The sequence below is a fragment of the Papio anubis genome, chromosome 12, assembly GCF_008728515.1.
Source record: "Papio anubis isolate 15944 chromosome 12, Panubis1.0, whole genome shotgun sequence".
NCBI lineage: Eukaryota > Metazoa > Chordata > Mammalia > Primates > Cercopithecidae > Papio > Papio anubis.
Window position 1 is genome coordinate 63,259,430 of NC_044987.1, and position 14,933 is coordinate 63,274,362.

General features: G+C 40.6%; 1 protein-coding gene across 1 annotated transcript; it reads right to left on the reverse strand.

Moving 5' to 3' along the window:
• Positions 1 to 7,169: 7,169 nt before the first annotated feature.
• On the reverse strand, positions 7,170 to 12,203 carry LOC101018031 (putative olfactory receptor 52P1). Its single transcript, XM_021926206.2, has one exon. The coding sequence runs from the start codon at positions 9,929 to 9,931 to the stop codon at positions 8,984 to 8,986; it is 948 nt and encodes a 315-aa protein (XP_021781898.2). The 5' UTR covers positions 9,932 to 12,203; the 3' UTR covers positions 7,170 to 8,983.
• Between the last annotated feature and the right edge of the window lie 2,730 nt (positions 12,204 to 14,933).

Here is a 14,933-nt window from a genome sequence, read left to right on the forward strand (position 1 = left end):
GCAACACAGGGACAGTCAATAAGCACATGGGTCCCTTACAGTCTTTGGACTTTTCTATGGGGACCCTCAAGGACAGATACATATAAGCAGTCAGGGAGGAGGCAGGGGTGGTATAGGAGGAGATCTTGTAAATACATCTTCCTATTTCATCTTGCTTAGGGATGGCTATTTTCAGCGTTAACAATGTTAACAATCATCACAACTAACAGAAAGCAGCAGCATTACACAGTGCCCTGACCTTGATAGTTGCTCTGATGTATAATAATTAGACTGTGGTGTGACTTGTGTTTGATGGAGACATGCACTGAACCCAGCTTGGGGATACTGGAGGATGCTGACAGGTAAATGGCTCCCTCTAGGAATGCTTCCTTAGCCAGTTGTATCCTCACAGTTTACTCAGATGACATGTCTGAAGGACAGGTGCAAAAGAGGGAATGATGGAATTTTGATATTGTCCAGTGGCTTATCTTATCTTACCTTTATTTATTTATTTATTTATTTTGGAGACGGAGTCTCACTCTGTTCCCCAGGCTGGAGTGCAGTGGCGCCATCTCAGCTCACTGTAAGCTCCGCTTCCCGGGTTCACGCCATTCTCCTGCCTCAGCCTCCCGAGTAGCTGGGACTACAGGCACCCGCCACCTCGCCCGGCTAGTTTTTTGTATTTTTTTAGTAGAGACGGGGTTTCACCGGGTTAGCCAGGATGGTCTCGATCTCCTGATCTCGTGATCCGCCCATCTCGGCCTACCAAAGTGCTGGGATTACAGGCTTGAGCCACCGCGCCCGGCCATCTTATCTTTATAAACAAGTGCCCTGAAGGAGTGTTAAAAATCAGGATGTATGTCCCAAGTTCTTCAAAGCCAAGTCTTCCCAAGAATGGCTTATGGAGATTGGCCATGGAGAAAATGATTTCCTAATAGTCCTCTGTACAAACAGAGAGCTATTTTGCCCTGTACAGAGAAAAAAAGGGAAGCCTACAGTGACTGAACCAATGAGCAATTGTTGTGAATTCACTCAGAGTGATGTGAAGTTATGATGAATGCAAATTTATTTATATTGGAATGCTTTGTGGATTAGAAGAATATAAGGAAAAATGCCCCTTAGAGAAAAGTTCTTCTGAAGTCCTACCACCTCCTCCCATGGACCAGTATAAGAGAATACTTTTGAGGGAGATAGGACAGAAATCAGTTGAAATTTTAAATTTTAATTTATTTATTTTTAATTTTTGTGGGTATATAGGTGTTTATTATTTATGTGAAATAAAATGTTTTGATACAGGTATGCAATGTGAAATAAGCACTTCATGAAGAATGGGGTATCCATCCCCTCAGGCATTTATCCACTGAGTTGCAAACAATCCAATTATACTCTTTTAGTTATTTTAAAATGTAGTTATTATTGACTATAGTCACCCTGTTGTGCTATCAAATAGTAGGTCTTATTCATGCTTTTTAACTCACCTATGACAAAACTCAAAAGAATTTTACTCATAACTTGGAAAGAAATAATTTTCTATACTTGCACCAATTCTTTCCTTGACCGTCTCTTGTGTTCATACCAATCATGTGTTTGGCCCCATAACTCCAACGAAATGGCTTTTGTCAATGCTCCAATGAACTATATATTGCCAGTTCCATTTGTTAATACCTGTATTACTCTGTTCTTATGCTGCTATGAAGAAATACCTGAGACTGGGTGATTTATAAAGAGGTTTGATTGTCTCACAGTTCCACATGTCTGGGGAGGCCTCAGGAAACTTACAATCATGGTGGAAGGGGAAACAAACATGTCCTTCTTCACATGATGGCAGGAGAGAAAAATGCCAAGTGAAGGGGGGAGGACTCCTTATAAAACCGTCAGATCTAATGAGAACTTACTGTCATGAGAACATCATGGGGGAACCACCCCCATGATCTAATTACCTCCCACAAGGTCCCTTCCCCAGCACACGGTGATTATAATTTGGATTACAATTCAAGGTGAGATTTGGGTGGGGTCAGAGTCAGAACACATCAATACCCCATCCATTGCTGTAACTGTAGCATTTGACACTGTTGATCACTCCCAACACCACTGCTTCTCCCAGATTTTGCACTCTTGCTTTCCCCTGTTACCTCACTTTTTTTTCATTCTCAAGATCTTTAGCTGTTTCCTCATGGTACCAAACTCAGTTTGTGTTAACTTGGATCCATATACTTGCCTTGATGGCTACCTGGGCAGCCAGAGGCCCCTAGGTGTTGCTTGTGCTGCTGTTGAGATTGCAGAGACAAATTGCTCTTGTTGCTGCTTCTGTATTTGCCCCAGGCTGCAGGTCCAGTTGCAGTGGCTGCTCTCAGTCTCTCATATGGTTCCTGACACATCCTAACATTGCTGTATGATATGGTTTGTCTTTGTCTCCACCCAAATCTCATCTCGAATTGTAATCTGAATTGTAATCTCCATGTGTTGAGGGAGGGGCCTGGTGGAAGGTGATTAGATCATGGAGGAAGTTTCCCCCATGCTATTCTCATGATAGTAAGGGGGTTCTCATGAAATCTGATGGTTTTAAAAGGGTTTGGAAGTTCCCTCCTGCTGCCTTGTGAAGAAGGTACCTGCTTCCCCATTGCCTTCCACCATGATTGTAAGTTTCCTGAGGCCTCTCCAGCCATGTAGAACTGTGAGTCAATTAAACCTCTTTCCTTTATAAATTACCCAGTCACTGGTAGTATCTTTATAGCATTGTGAGAATGAGTGAATACACTGTACCTCAGGCCTTTACTGTTATTTTTGCATGTCTGCATTAGTCAGCTCAGGCTGCTGTAACAAAATACCATAGACTTTCTGACTTAAACAGTAGAAATTTGTGTTCTCACAGTTCTGGAGGCTGGAAGTCTGAGTCTGTGATTTGCAAGAATGATTGGGTTCTAACAAGGGTTCTCTTCCTGGCTTGCAGATGGTCACCTTCTCAGCTTGTCCTCATGTGGTGGGGGAGAAAGCACCAGCAAGCTCTCTGGTGTCTCTTCTTATAAGGACAGTAATCCCATCATGAGGTCTCTACTATCATGACTTCATCTGACCCTAATTATTTTGCTAAAGGCCCTGTCTTCAAATATAGTCACATACATTGGGAGAAAGGGTTTTCACACATGAATTTTGTGTGAAACTTTCAGTTTATAACACCTTTTAGCTTTAACAGGTTCCCTGTTGCTTCTGAGGAATGAAATATCATGGCTTTGCTTGGTCACTGACACATTTGTAACTTGTAAGTGCAATGGAATTAATTCACCATAGGTGTGGACTTTAACTAATGGAAGATAAGGAATCATTGGATAAATTGCCTTTCTTTTCCCCCAATATGGTCTGTGTTGAGAGAGCCCATTGGAAGACATCTGGGGCACTGAGCAGTCAGCTTGTGGGTAAGTTGGTGGCAGCTCAGTAATGCATTCCTTCCCTGCCTCACTCCATTTTTCTCTCACTCCTGGAAAGATAATACACTCTCTAGTATAATGCTTACACATGTAGTTTTGCCTCAGGCTGTTTTCTAGAGAATCCAAGCTAAGAAGACCAATATAAGGAATGGTCCTTGAAAGCAAACTCTCAGGGTAGGATTTGTCATTTGACTGTCTACCAGTCTGAAAGCAACAGGGATCACACTGCTGATGGTAAATAGAGTAGTGAAAACATCTGTCACATAGTGATGTACATTTACTAAAGATTTCCTACTGTTAATTGGGATGAGGTAAAAGTGAAGGAGAGGCAAGAATGCTTGATCAGCCTGGCAATATGGTAATATTATGGATTGTGGTGTGGGTTGGGTGATTTTGATGGCATTTGGAGCATTGCAAAAAGAAAATAAGCTCACGTCATTCAACTCCCTTAACTTAAAACATGATGCTAAATGCAGTCCTCCACAGTAGCTTAAAAAGAGAGTAAATTCCTGAAGCCAGAGGACTGATGAAAAATCAGGCCCAGAATATGTTATTAAGGGCAACCGAAATATAAGGAAGACTGAACGTGCAGTCTCCAGAGGTCACCTATGTCAAAGCAAATTCCATAGTAGAGAAAGTATGGGAGTTTAAGAGCTGGAAATGAGACATTTGGCTATATGAGCCTAACACAATGGATTTTATATTTTCTCTGAACTTTCTAGGCTTGCAGAACCACCATCTTCCCAATGACAAAAGAGAATAGTTTCTCTTTGCTTGAGAATCGTGAAATGACCTCATCGAAGCAGGTGCCTTGGAAGAAGTTTCCTGTTATAAGATCTACTTTATCACTCTTCATTGCTTCTAGACCAGTGAGCTAACTTACCACCTTAAGAAAGTAGAAATAGAAGAACAAATTAAACATAAACAGATGAGAGGATATTTAGAAAAGGTAACAGCAGAAAGCAAAGAAAAATGGACACAAAAATTTTAAAAGTCATAATTTGGTTCTAAAAATTAACAAAATGGATACACCTTCCTGCACAAACCAGCATTACAGAACAGGACAAAGCACACACAAATAACCAAGAATTAAAAGACATGACAAGTCCTATAGAAATGAAAGGATAATAAGGGGATGTCATGAACATTTATACTAACATTGGTATATTATTTTGACAGTTATGTTTAGAGGAAATTTTGGGGAAAATAGAAAAATTTTGAAAATACAAATCTTAAATCTATATCTGTTAAAAATTGAACATGAAATAGAAAGAAAACCCCCTCCACACCCAGGTTTCTTTCATGCAGAATTCTGTCAAATATTTAAAAAAAAAATTACATGAATATTATCAGAAAATAGAGTATAATGGATTAGTTTCCAGTATATTTTGTGAGACAAGCAAAACACTGATATAAAAACCTGACATGGAATAAAAACCTATCATGAACATAAACATAACTATTTCATGAAAATATTAATAAACTGAATCCAGCAATATATAAATATGATAATGCATCATGACCAAGTGGGGTTTATTCCAGGAATGCAAGGTAGTTTAACATTTAAAAATAAGCAGTATTTCGCAGCACTTTGGGAGGCTGAGGGGAACAGTTTACCTGAGGTCAGGAGTTTGAGACCAGCGTGGCCAATGTGGTGAAACTCTGTCTCTACTAAAAATACAAAAATTAGCTGGGTGTGGTGGTGTAAGCCTGTAGTCCTAGCTACTTGGGAGGCTGAGGCAGGAGAATTGCTTGAACCCAGGAGGTGGAGGTTGCAGTGAGCTGAGATTGTGCCACTACACTCCAGCCTGGGTGACAGAGTGAGGCTCCGTCTCAAAAAAAAAAAAAAAAAAAGAAAGAAAAAAAAAACTAAAATAAAAATAAAAACAAGCAAGTATAGTATACTGCATCAGCAGCATAAGGGAGAAAAACCAGATGATTACCTAAGTATATGAAGAAAAATAATTTACCAAATTCAACACGATTCTTGATGAAAACTTGCAACAAATTTCAATAGATGTGTACTTTTTCAACACAGTATCTGTGAGAAGTGTATGCTTAACATATTTCATGATGAAAGACTGAATACTATCCTCCTGAATTCAGAAACAAGCCCATGAATATATGCATATGTCCAAACTCAAACTGTCTACACAAAATAGGTGTAAGTTTTTGCGTATCAATTACACCTCAATAAAACTGTTAATATAACGGTGAGAGACCATAGCAGGCGTTAGTTAGGATGTGAACATACTGAAACTCTCCTACACTTCTGGCGTGAGAAATGTAAAATGGTGCAGCTGCTCTAGAATAACTTTGGCAGTTCCTCAAATGGTTAAACAGTCACCACATGACCAGTAACTCTACTTCTAGGTATATTCCCAAGAGAAATGAAAACATATGTCCACACAAACAGTTGTACACGATGTTATAGTCACATTATCTGTGATTGCCAAAAGGTGGAAACAACCTAAACATCCGTCAACTCATTAATGGATAAACAAAATGTGGTATATGTTCATACAATGGAATATTATTCAGCCAGAAAAAGGAATGACATACTGATATGCTACAGCATGGATGAACCTACAAAGCATTATGCTAAGTGAAAGAAGTCAGTCCCAAAGTACCATATATTATGTATTCATTCACATGAAAGTCTGGAGTAGGGAAATCTAGAGATTCAGGAAGAAGCTGAATAGTGGTTGCTTAGGGCTGGTGAGGACAGGAGAATATGAAGGTGATAACTACAGCGTATGAGGTCTGGTTTTGAGGTGAGGAAAGTATTCTAAAATTGACTGTGGTGATGGTTGCATGTATCTGTGGATATGCTAGAAACCATTGAACTGTACACTTTAAATGGGCGAATTGTATAGTATTTGAATCATCTCAATAAAGGTATTAACAAAAGAAAAAGATCAGAAACAAGACAAGGATGTCTGCTTTACTAGTTTTATTCAACAATGTATTGGAGGTCCTAGCCAGTACAATAAAATTTAAAAAGCTCAATATCAAGCAATCAAAACTCTAGCAATTTTTGTAGAAATGAACAAATTGATTTTGAAATATATATGGGAATACAAAGAACCCAGAATAATAAGAACCACTGTGAAAGTATAGTGTTAGAAGACTTACGCTACTTCATTTGAGACTTACTTTAATACTATTATTAAGAAAGTGTAGTGTTGACACTTTCTTGATCACTTTCTTGATCTATTTGCCAAGGCAAGTCAATTTGGAAAAGAAAATCTTTAACAAATAATGCTGAAACAATGGAATATTCACGTGAAAAATAAATCTTGAACTCTAGGTTACAACATACACAATTTTTATTCATGTTGGATCATAGGCCTAAAATTAAAAGCTAAATCTGTAAAACAAAGCACTAACCATGAATAAAATTGATTATTTGGACTTCATCATAACTAAAAATTTCTTGTAATCAAAAGATACTAGTAAGAAAATGAAGGTCAGGAGCTGTGGCTCATGCCTGTAATCCCAGCACTTGGAAGGCTGAGGTGGGTGGATCACTTGAGCCCAGGAGTTTGAGACCAGCCTGGGGAACATGGCAAAACCCTGTCTCTCCAAAAAAAAAAAAAAAAAAAAAAAAAGAAGAAAAGAAAAACTAGCTGGGTGTGGTGGCTCATGCCTGTAGTCCCAGCTACCTGGGAAGCTGAGGTGGGAGGACTACTTGGAGCCTGGGAAGTTGAGGTTGTAGTGAGCCAAGTTTGCACAACTGCACTCCCACCAGGGTAACAGAGCAAGACCCTGTATCAAAAGAATTAAAAAAAAAAAATCAAAAGGCAAGTCACAATATTGAATAAAATATTTTCACTATGTATATCTGGCAAATGGCTTATACCCAGAATATATAAATAGCTAGTACAAATCAACAAAATAAAAAATTAGAAGTGGGAAAAGACTTCAACAAACATTCTACAGAAGGCATATGCATGAACAGAAAACATGTGAGAAGTTGTTCAACATCAGAGAAATGCAAACTAAAATCACAAGAAGTTACTAGCTTACTTTTAGTCAATGGACTGGCTAAAATGAAAAAAAGAATGACAATATTAAGGAATGACCAGGATGTAGAACAGCTGGGAACTGTTATACATCACTGGTGAGATTAAAAAATGGTGCAATTACTTTGGAAAAGCAGGTTCTATTAACCTCTGACCCAGCCATTTCACTGCTAGGTTAAGAAATACTCACAGCAGTTTTATTCATAATAGTAAAATATGGGAAACTCAGGTATCCAGAAGTAAACTTTGATATGTTCATACAATGGAAAATTACTTAACAATAAGAAGAAATTAACAGTTGATGCACATAACATGAATCTCAAAAATATTATGTTGAGCCAAAGAAGTCAGACAAAGTATATACATTGTGTAATTCCATTTATGTGAATTTCTGGAATGGTAAATTAAATTAAAATTAAAGCCTTAGGCTTTGCTCCTGCACCTTACACCTAGGCATGGCCTTACCTGCATACAGAGATGGGGTGAGATGAGGTGTGGCCTGGGGCCTCATTTCTTCTGAGCAAGTTGGTGTTCTTTACCCACGGTCTCTGTGCTTACCCTAATCATATTAGTTTGACCTTTGAACAACATGGGTTGAAATATGCAGGTCCACTTACAGGCAGATTATTTTTAACCAAACACAGATAAAAAATATTGGAATTGTAGGATATAAAACCTGCAAATAAGGAGAGCCAACTTTTTGTATATTTCTGTTCTTAGGGCTCACTTGGCATATGCACAGATTTTGGTTTATATAGGATTCCTGGAACCAATCCTCCCACATATAAGGAGAGACGACGGAAATAGTATGATTCACTTTGGCCACTGTCTCCTTATGTGTGTTTCCTCTAACAGTGAGCAGTCATCATGAGAGGAGGCTCTTTGACCTAATTTGCCCTAGGTTTTAGCAAAATATTTGGCCCATAGTACATGCTCAGTGAAAAGATAAAAACTATTCCAGAGAACCTTCCTAGATTTACATCATACCTTGTTACTTATTCTTGTGTACACTGGACAGTTTGCCCAGGATTCTCCTTCTTTTGTGGTTATCATCCCTATGGCTAATTGCTAAGTGCCTTGTCTCTGCCTCTCTGCCTGATTCTATGTATGGGTGTGGGTGTGTTTCTCCCCAGTCAGATGTAGAACTTGATGAGGGAGGTATATATGTATTCCTATCAGAGTAGGAATACCTGTCTGTGGATGGAGGTTATTTCTCCTTGTCATACCAGTAGCTATATCTTTCCCATTTTAACAATATCTTCTGGAAGGTAGGAACAATGTCAGACAGCAGAATTGGATTCCCTGGGAGGCCATCATCAGTTTGGTAGCCATATTTCCCATTAGACAGGGGCTTCCTGAGCTTTGTAACCATATCTACATCATAAGTAAGAAACACCTGACAGATCTTTCACCATCTGATTTTACTGTTGCTCCTTATCAAAGTACGGGTACCATTGAGCATGGGTTTCTGTGTCCCTACCATGTTGGGAGCCACCAGTCTCCCCTGAAGGCTGAGGGGAGAAGAAGATAAAGGTTTCAGGTTGGAGTTGAAGACTATGACTGAGCAGGGCTCCACTTCAGAAGCCGGAGGGCCCCATCCCAGATCTGCTTGGTCCTTATACCATAGATGATGGGGTTGAGCATGGGTGGCACAACCAGGTAGAGGTCAGCTAGGAGGATGTGGATGTGCCGGGGCACGTGCTGGCCAAACCGCTGTGTGTAGAAGGAGAAGAGTCCTGGTGTGTAGAAGAGAAGGATGACACCCAGGTGGGAGCCACAAGTGCCAAAGGTCTTAGCCCTTGCCTCCTTGGAGGAGAGGCCTAACACAGCCCGGAGGATGAGTGCATAGGAGACAGCAATACAGATGGAGTCAGTGCCCACAACCAGTGTGGCAGCGATGATGCCATAGATGTTGTTTGGCTGTGTTCCTCCGCAAGCCAGCTTCACCACAGCCATGTGTTCACAGTAGGAGTGGGCCACCACTCGACTGCAGTACCTCAGTCTTGCCAGCAAGCAGGTGAGTGGGGTCATGAGTCCCAAGCCACGAAGCACAGCTGCAGCCCCCAGCTTGCCTACAGACTCTGGGGAGAGCAACAACCCATAGTGCAGAGGCCGGCAGATGGCTAAGTAGCGGTCAAAGGCCATTGCTAGCAGTATACCAGATTCTACAGCTGAGAAGCCATGGATAAAGAACATCTGGGCAGCACAGGCCCCAAAGGTGATCTCAGCATCCTTTGCCCAAAACAGTGCAAGGAGCTTGGGCACAGTGGAGGTGCAGAGGACCAGGTCAATGGTGGATAGCATGCAGAGGAACAGGTACATGGGCTGGTGCAATACAGGCTCTGAATGTACCACTAGCAGCACCACCATGTTTCCCAGCACTACCAGGGCATACATGGAGCAGAAGGGAAAAGCAATCCAAAAGTGGGATGCCTCCAGGCCTGGAATTCCCATGAGCAGAAAGGAGGTTGGGTTCTGATGGCTATGGTTTGTGAGTTTCATGGCCAGGTAAGGTGGGTAGAGAAGATCTCACTGCCTTACTCTGAGTCCTAGGAATCCCTGAGAGATGAAGCAACTGGGATTCATCTTTATGCTGTGGCTGAACAGCAGCAGGAAATATTTGCATTAGACTTCGTGGAAAGCATCCAGAATGGGAAGATAGTAGGGCACTGGGAAATAATGCAAGGCAGGAGGTGGGTTACTAGCTTCAGGGTTCAAAGGAGCGCTTCACACTTCTCTCCAATTCAATGATGTCTAGGCTGTGGGCACTGGGCAAGTGGCATGGCTATAGAAACTTCTCTATGGTGACAGGCTGTAGCAGAGAATTTTGCAGCTTTCTTCTACCTGTGAGCCCTCTTTTGCCTATACTCTGAATTTTTTTCTTTGGATTCATCTGCCTGTGTGACAATATAAGAGTAATATTAATGATAAAAAGTCAGGCAGATTGAATGGAAGACTCAAATGTGGTTACTTTTCAAGATTGAAAGATCAGGTCTGAAGGGAATTGATAGGAAGGAGAAGAGATCTTGGGCGGATTTTTCAAGCCATTGAGCATGTAATAACCCATAGATGAGGCTCAGAACCTAGGTTCTGACCAGGAACAGCAAAACAGAGGTGAGAGGCTGAGTCTTTGGTAGTCTGATACAGGCGTAAGATTGTCTGGCTTATGTTTAGTACAAGGATCCTGCACTTGCCTCAAGTGTCCTGTACGGATGCTGGTAGAAACAGCTGTGATCATGCTGAATTGGTCAGTGGTAGGGATCAGGCTAATTTGGCTATAAAAATAATCTGTTAAGGTCATTGAGAAATGATTGAATACAAAGCATTTTCTCTCATAAAAATCAAAAGTACATAAAAGAAAGAGGTAAGAAGTAAATTTTAGTAGTTGGGAACATAGAATCATTCCCTGAAAGCAAAAATGGAGACCCAGGTTTGACCAAATGATAGTACTGTACCTCCATACATCTCCCCATATCTCCTATTACCCTCAAACACCCTTCTGATCTTCCCTCACCTACATTTTGAAATATATTTTTATCTCATTTTTTTTCTTATCTAATGAGGTGGTAATTGGGAATTTGAGAGAAAGGAAAGATTAAACAAAAAAAGGCAGGAAGGGGACAGTAGAGGGAGAGGTGGTGAGATAAAAAAAGATGAGAACAAGAACCAGAAATAGACATAGGAGAGAGTAGAAAGCAAAGTACCTCTATCAAAAGAAAAGAACTTCTAATATAATTGTATGTGACTGTGTTCCAATTGCTAATTGAAACAGAGATAGTGGAACCAATTTTACCGTATAGTGATGCTCATCTGTATTCCTAATCTTAAAATGCAATGCTCCTTGCAATCCTTAGCATCAGCTACCCATACCCAGAGATCATAGGAAACTGTTTTGGGGAAAGATGTAGGAGCAGGAAAGAAGAGGGTAAGGTCTTCTAATGTGATCTGCAGGAAAGAACTGTGGTCCAGGATGCCTCCTTTCCATCCCAATGTCAACTGTGGCTGTCACTCTCATATTGAGCAAATCATCTTGTTCCTTTCTGTCTTGTCATCCCTTCATGTATTTCCCGTTTTTCTCTTCTATGATATCTCCCTGAATTTCCACCATCCAGCCTGGGCCCAAGCAAGCCTAGAAGAGATTTTAGCCTTCATGGTAGCTGAAAGGTCTGAGATAGAGAAATCAGAGTGTGAAGGACCTTGTGAAATGATGTATGTAAAACTGTTCCATTTGATGGGACCACAGTGTTTGGCTGGGCATGTGATTTTGTGTATCTATATATGTTATTGTGCAAGATGCATAAGTAAGGCTGTACTCAGAAGACACAGGGACATACATTTATGTGAGATATTGCTTTTGCAGTGTCCGTGCTTCAGTACCCTTTGTGGAGAAAATTGAGAGCTGAATAATCCAGTCATGAATGAGATGGTCCTACTTTCTTTCCCTCCCTTCTTTTCTTCTTTCATCTCAGTCTTTTAATGATTGAATCATATTTTCTCAGGCCTTAAACTGCTACTCAAAAAACTTTTGCTCCACCCTTGATCTGGAACTACATAGCATAATGACCACGAGTTCCCATAGTCTCACCCCATTTGCACAGAGGGGGAATATGAAGTTGGAAGAGCATATGTTGAGTATAATATTCCTGGATTTTAGGAAAGAGGTCAAGGTTGAAGTGAGAGCCTTGGGTGGTCCTCACTTCTTTACTCTCCTACTAATATTTGAGTTAGAACTCATGAAAAACACTCAGGATGAGATTTTAGGGAACTGGGAAAGTATGCAAGGCAGAAGATGGGTTATCATCACCGTGTTCAAAGGAGCCTTTGCCACTTTAGTCTGATTCAATGATGTCTAGGATGGGAGTGTGTGTCATGGCTGCAGAGCCCTCTCCATGGTGAATGGCTAGAAACTCTTAAAACTTTCTACTCTCTGCCCATGAACCCTTTTCTGCCTATACTCTAGTATTATTTTCCTCTGTTTCATCTGCTTACTGAGATCAGGCAAGGAAGCCTCCCTGCCTCCTCCAGGTAGCTCTCCGGAGTAACTCTCCTGAATGCCCCTCATTCCCCTGCTTTGTTCTGAATTATTTTAGCACTTAATATAAGAAAGGCCTTACCTAAAATATGTAAGAATAGGAGTTCAAATGCCAGGAACAAGGCTGTCTTGTGAGGAACGGAGCAAGTTCTTTATCTTGGAGGTGCTCATGAGCATCTGGAAGTTTCCAATCCAGAATTTAGCACTCATTCATGGGTGCCCAAGGGCAGCCACATTCAAATCTCAGCTTTACAACTCACCAGCTGTGTGATCTTGGTCAAGCCACCTAAACACTCTTAAACTGTTTCCCTATCTGTGTAACCTGGAGAGGTTGATTCCTACTTCATAGGCTACTACGGCAATGACTAGGGGAGACAGTTACCTGAAGAGCCAATTAAACTACACGGCCACAAAACAGTGGTCAAAAGTGTGATTCATTTGTAAGTCCTTTTAATCTGAAGTAGAGACAACCTCAGTGAAAAAATTACCTTAGTGGCAGTCATGTCTTTGTTCAACCGGATAGTAGGCACACTGAGAAGACCAGACAGACAGAGAGACAAACTTACCAGGTCTGAGGCAGGATGTGGTAGTGGGATCTGGTCCTACAGGGGTTAGAGTGTAGGAAGCAAAAGAACTGGGGCATTTATCCTATTATTAGCACCCTACATGAGAATAGCAATTCCCTGGGGGATAAAGATGCTAAAAAGACCCCTGGGATGCTGGAAAGAGGCAGCAAATTGAAAGCTGGAAAAATACAGGCCCTGATAGGAGAGGGAAGGATAGGATAGCAGAGATCTATCCTGAGAGTTCAATGTGGGTAGGTGGGGTAGGTAGCAAGGTCCTTGAGCATAGTCTTAAGGGTTTTTTTTGGCATAGAAAGATATTTTAGAATGTTTTACTAATTTTGGTTTTTTTCTCCTGGCCTCCTCCCTCCATCTAAAACAAGCTTGTCCAACCTGTAGACCAACGAAAATTTGTAAACTTTCTTAAAACATTATGAATTATTTTGTGACTTTTTTCTAGTTCATTAAGCTATCATTAGTGTTAGTGTATTTTATGTGTGGCCTAAGACAACTTCCAGTATGGCCCAGCCAAAATATTGGACACCCCTGATAAAATGTTTGCTTCCTGGTGTTTATTTAGGAAACACTATTTTTTTTTGAACACTAGTTCTTCATATGTAAAGTAGGGAAGCAGTGAAGATTAAATTAGATGATATATACAAAACATTTATCATTTTGCCTGGTCTCTGCTAAGCCCTCAATACAAAGTATTTATCTTATTTTATCAAATGTAACAATCACTGAGCATCTATTATATGTGAAGGATTATGGTAGATTTTAAGGCATAGGGTTGAAGGATCATGCCCCTGTTCTCAAGGAGGTCACAGTCTGGATTGAAGGATGTACAGACATTAAAATCAATTAAAATTCAATGGAACATATACAGACTTTAAAAAACAGAGGCTCTTTTGGCAGGGGAGGGATTCACTATCAAGAACTAGTCAAGGATTTAGGGTTTAGAAGGGTAAAGTGGGCTTGAAGGGAGGAATACACCAGGAAGAGGAAACAGCATGTATAAAACCTAGAAGGCAAGGGACATTGGGCATTTTCTGAGGACCACTGAAGCCTAATTCAAAGCCAATGTGTTCATGATTATTTTCTGACACCCTGTGTGTGTCCTTTCTCCCTATTGCCCACACAGCATCTTATCAAATGCCATTTGTGGGATAGAGTTCACTTTAAATACTGTTGACCTGACCTTAGGTAAGTTAAGTAACAGCTCTTAGCCTCTTGTTCTCCATTTTACAAAATAGGGAAGGTTGACATGAGATAGCACATATACAATTTTTAGTAAAGTGCCTAGAACCTGGTAAATCATCAGTAGATTCCTACACGATAGACTTTGTGAAGGCAGAGACCAGGATGAATTTCTGTCTGTCTGTTGGCATTTAAAAGAAGATTGTGATGATGTTAGGTACTGGGGGATGACTGTCAAAAGAACAGACTGGATTCTAATCAAATGTCGTCTGGGCAGACATGAAACTTGATTTCGGACAATAAGTCAACAAAGACACATTGATGGCTTATGTATCTGCTATTGTCCTGGAGGTATAAAAGTTTGAAAATACTCCTGCTTTTAAGGAGCTTTAAATGCAGATGGTGAAGTGAAGACCTAGTGGGGGAAGACATGGCCCAGATGATGAAGAGGAAGGTGCAGGCTTTATTCTCCAAACATATAGGTTCCCTGGGAGCTCACAGAGAAATGACACTTCAAATATGAAAAGCTTTGGGGATCCCGAGTTTTGGTCATTCTTCTATTTGGTTCTTCAGGGACTCGACTGATTCTAAAGTGGTAAAACAGATACATGAAATGATTCCAATTTTCTGCCAGCTCCACGATGATCAGAGCCAAGCCTCAGCTCTACATTATTTTTATGGGTCTCAGGGACAGTCATAGATGTTTAGCATT

Excerpts from the sequence above, each read along its gene's own strand:
- LOC101018031 (XM_021926206.2), bottom strand. The coding sequence starts at position 9,931 with ATGAAACTCACAAACCATAGCCATCAGAACCCAACCTCCTTTCTGCTC.